This window comes from Eucyclogobius newberryi, unplaced genomic scaffold, assembly GCF_026437365.1.
Source record: "Eucyclogobius newberryi isolate DKJ021-1_F unplaced genomic scaffold, fEucNew1.0.hap1 SCAF_448, whole genome shotgun sequence".
Classification (NCBI taxonomy): domain Eukaryota; kingdom Metazoa; phylum Chordata; class Actinopteri; order Gobiiformes; family Gobiidae; genus Eucyclogobius; species Eucyclogobius newberryi.
The window spans coordinates 1-1,329 of NW_027316110.1; the positions used below are offsets into that span (position 1 = coordinate 1).

The following is a 1,329-nucleotide window of genomic DNA, read 5'->3' on the forward strand; positions in this document are numbered from 1 at the left end:
CATCAATCATACAGTGTTTTTGAAATCTTGATTGTAGATAAAGGATGTGTGCTACAGCAGATCAGAGCTGGCTGAGTGACTGTGATCCTGTCTCTCTGGTCTTCTTCTCAGCGCTCTCCAGCATCTCCGAGGCCTGGGGCAGATGCAGCGCTTTCCTGCAGATGTTCTTGATGGCTGGGCTGGAAAAGTAGTAGACCAGAGGATCCAGCACGCTGTTCAGGTAAGTCAGGCTTATGGTGATGTAAAAGATCGTGGTCAGTTAGTCCATGGTGAGACAACCCTCTGCCTCCTGAAAATTGTAGCTAACTCTGTTTATTTTAAACCAGATGATGACCTGAATGATGTTACTGGGGAGGAAGCAGATGATGAAGAGCACAACCACCACTATGATGAAAACCAATGCCTTTTTTACTTTAGCGTGTTGAGCAATCTGCCTTCCTCTCAGATGCAAAATGATTTTGACAGTGCAGTAGAGAATCACAACTAAGGGCACGTAGAAGGACAACAAAAATGCAGATTTGTGCCAGGAAAAATTCACATGATTGTCTTTAGTTATCTCAATGGTGAAGCTGTCGCAGTAGGCGGTGTTTGTGTGTGTTAAGGTGAAAATATGAGCGCTCATGGAGATGGAGAGCAGCCACAGCACGGCCGCTCCACACATGGCTTTGGAGAGGCTTAAGAAGTTGACGGGGTGATGGGGGTGGACCACGCGCATGTATCTGTCCAGAGCGATGGCCATGAGGAACAAGGTGCTGCCGCTGCGGTTCATAGCCAGCATGAAGAGGCAGATGTTACAGAAGGAGCTCCCGAAGTGCCACTCCAGCTCTGACAGGTAGTAACTGGCCCGAAACGGCAGAACCAGGAGGAGCAGAAAGTCGGCCATGGCCAGGTTGAAGAGGAGCACGGTGCTGCTCTTCCAGGGTTTCAGATGAAAGCAGAAGATCCACAGAGCCAGGCCGTTCCCCAGGGCTCCCAGGATGAACTCTGAGATCAGCAGTGGAGGCAGGACACTCCTCAGGGCCGTCCCGTTGAAGGCACACAGCATGTTGTGCTTGTTCTTCTGCAGCAGCTCCGAGCTATTGCTCACTACTGCAGTCTCTTTGAACTAAATGCTAAATGTAAGCGGAGGCAGTATCACAGGAAACAGCTGTTCCTCTTTCTGTTTGAAGTGAGATGTAGTGTAGACCGTAGTGCTACTATAAGACTTTATACATTCATAAACGTCTGGACTTGGGCTGCAACAATTAATCGGCTAATCATAACTAGTTCACTTCTTTTATTTTATAATCCTATTTTGTTCATGGAAAGTGTTATCTGGACTATACAGAC

General features: G+C 47.9%; 1 protein-coding gene across 1 annotated transcript; it reads right to left on the minus strand.

The window, feature by feature from the left end:
- Window positions 1-61: 61 nt before the first annotated feature.
- LOC140380198 (hydroxycarboxylic acid receptor 2-like) lies at window positions 62-1,058 on the minus strand. The gene is given in 1 exon segment (XM_072464362.1): window positions 62-1,058. A coding segment is annotated over 1 exon segment (984 nt). The 5' UTR covers window positions 1,046-1,058.
- Window positions 1,059-1,329: the final 271 nt, after the last annotated feature.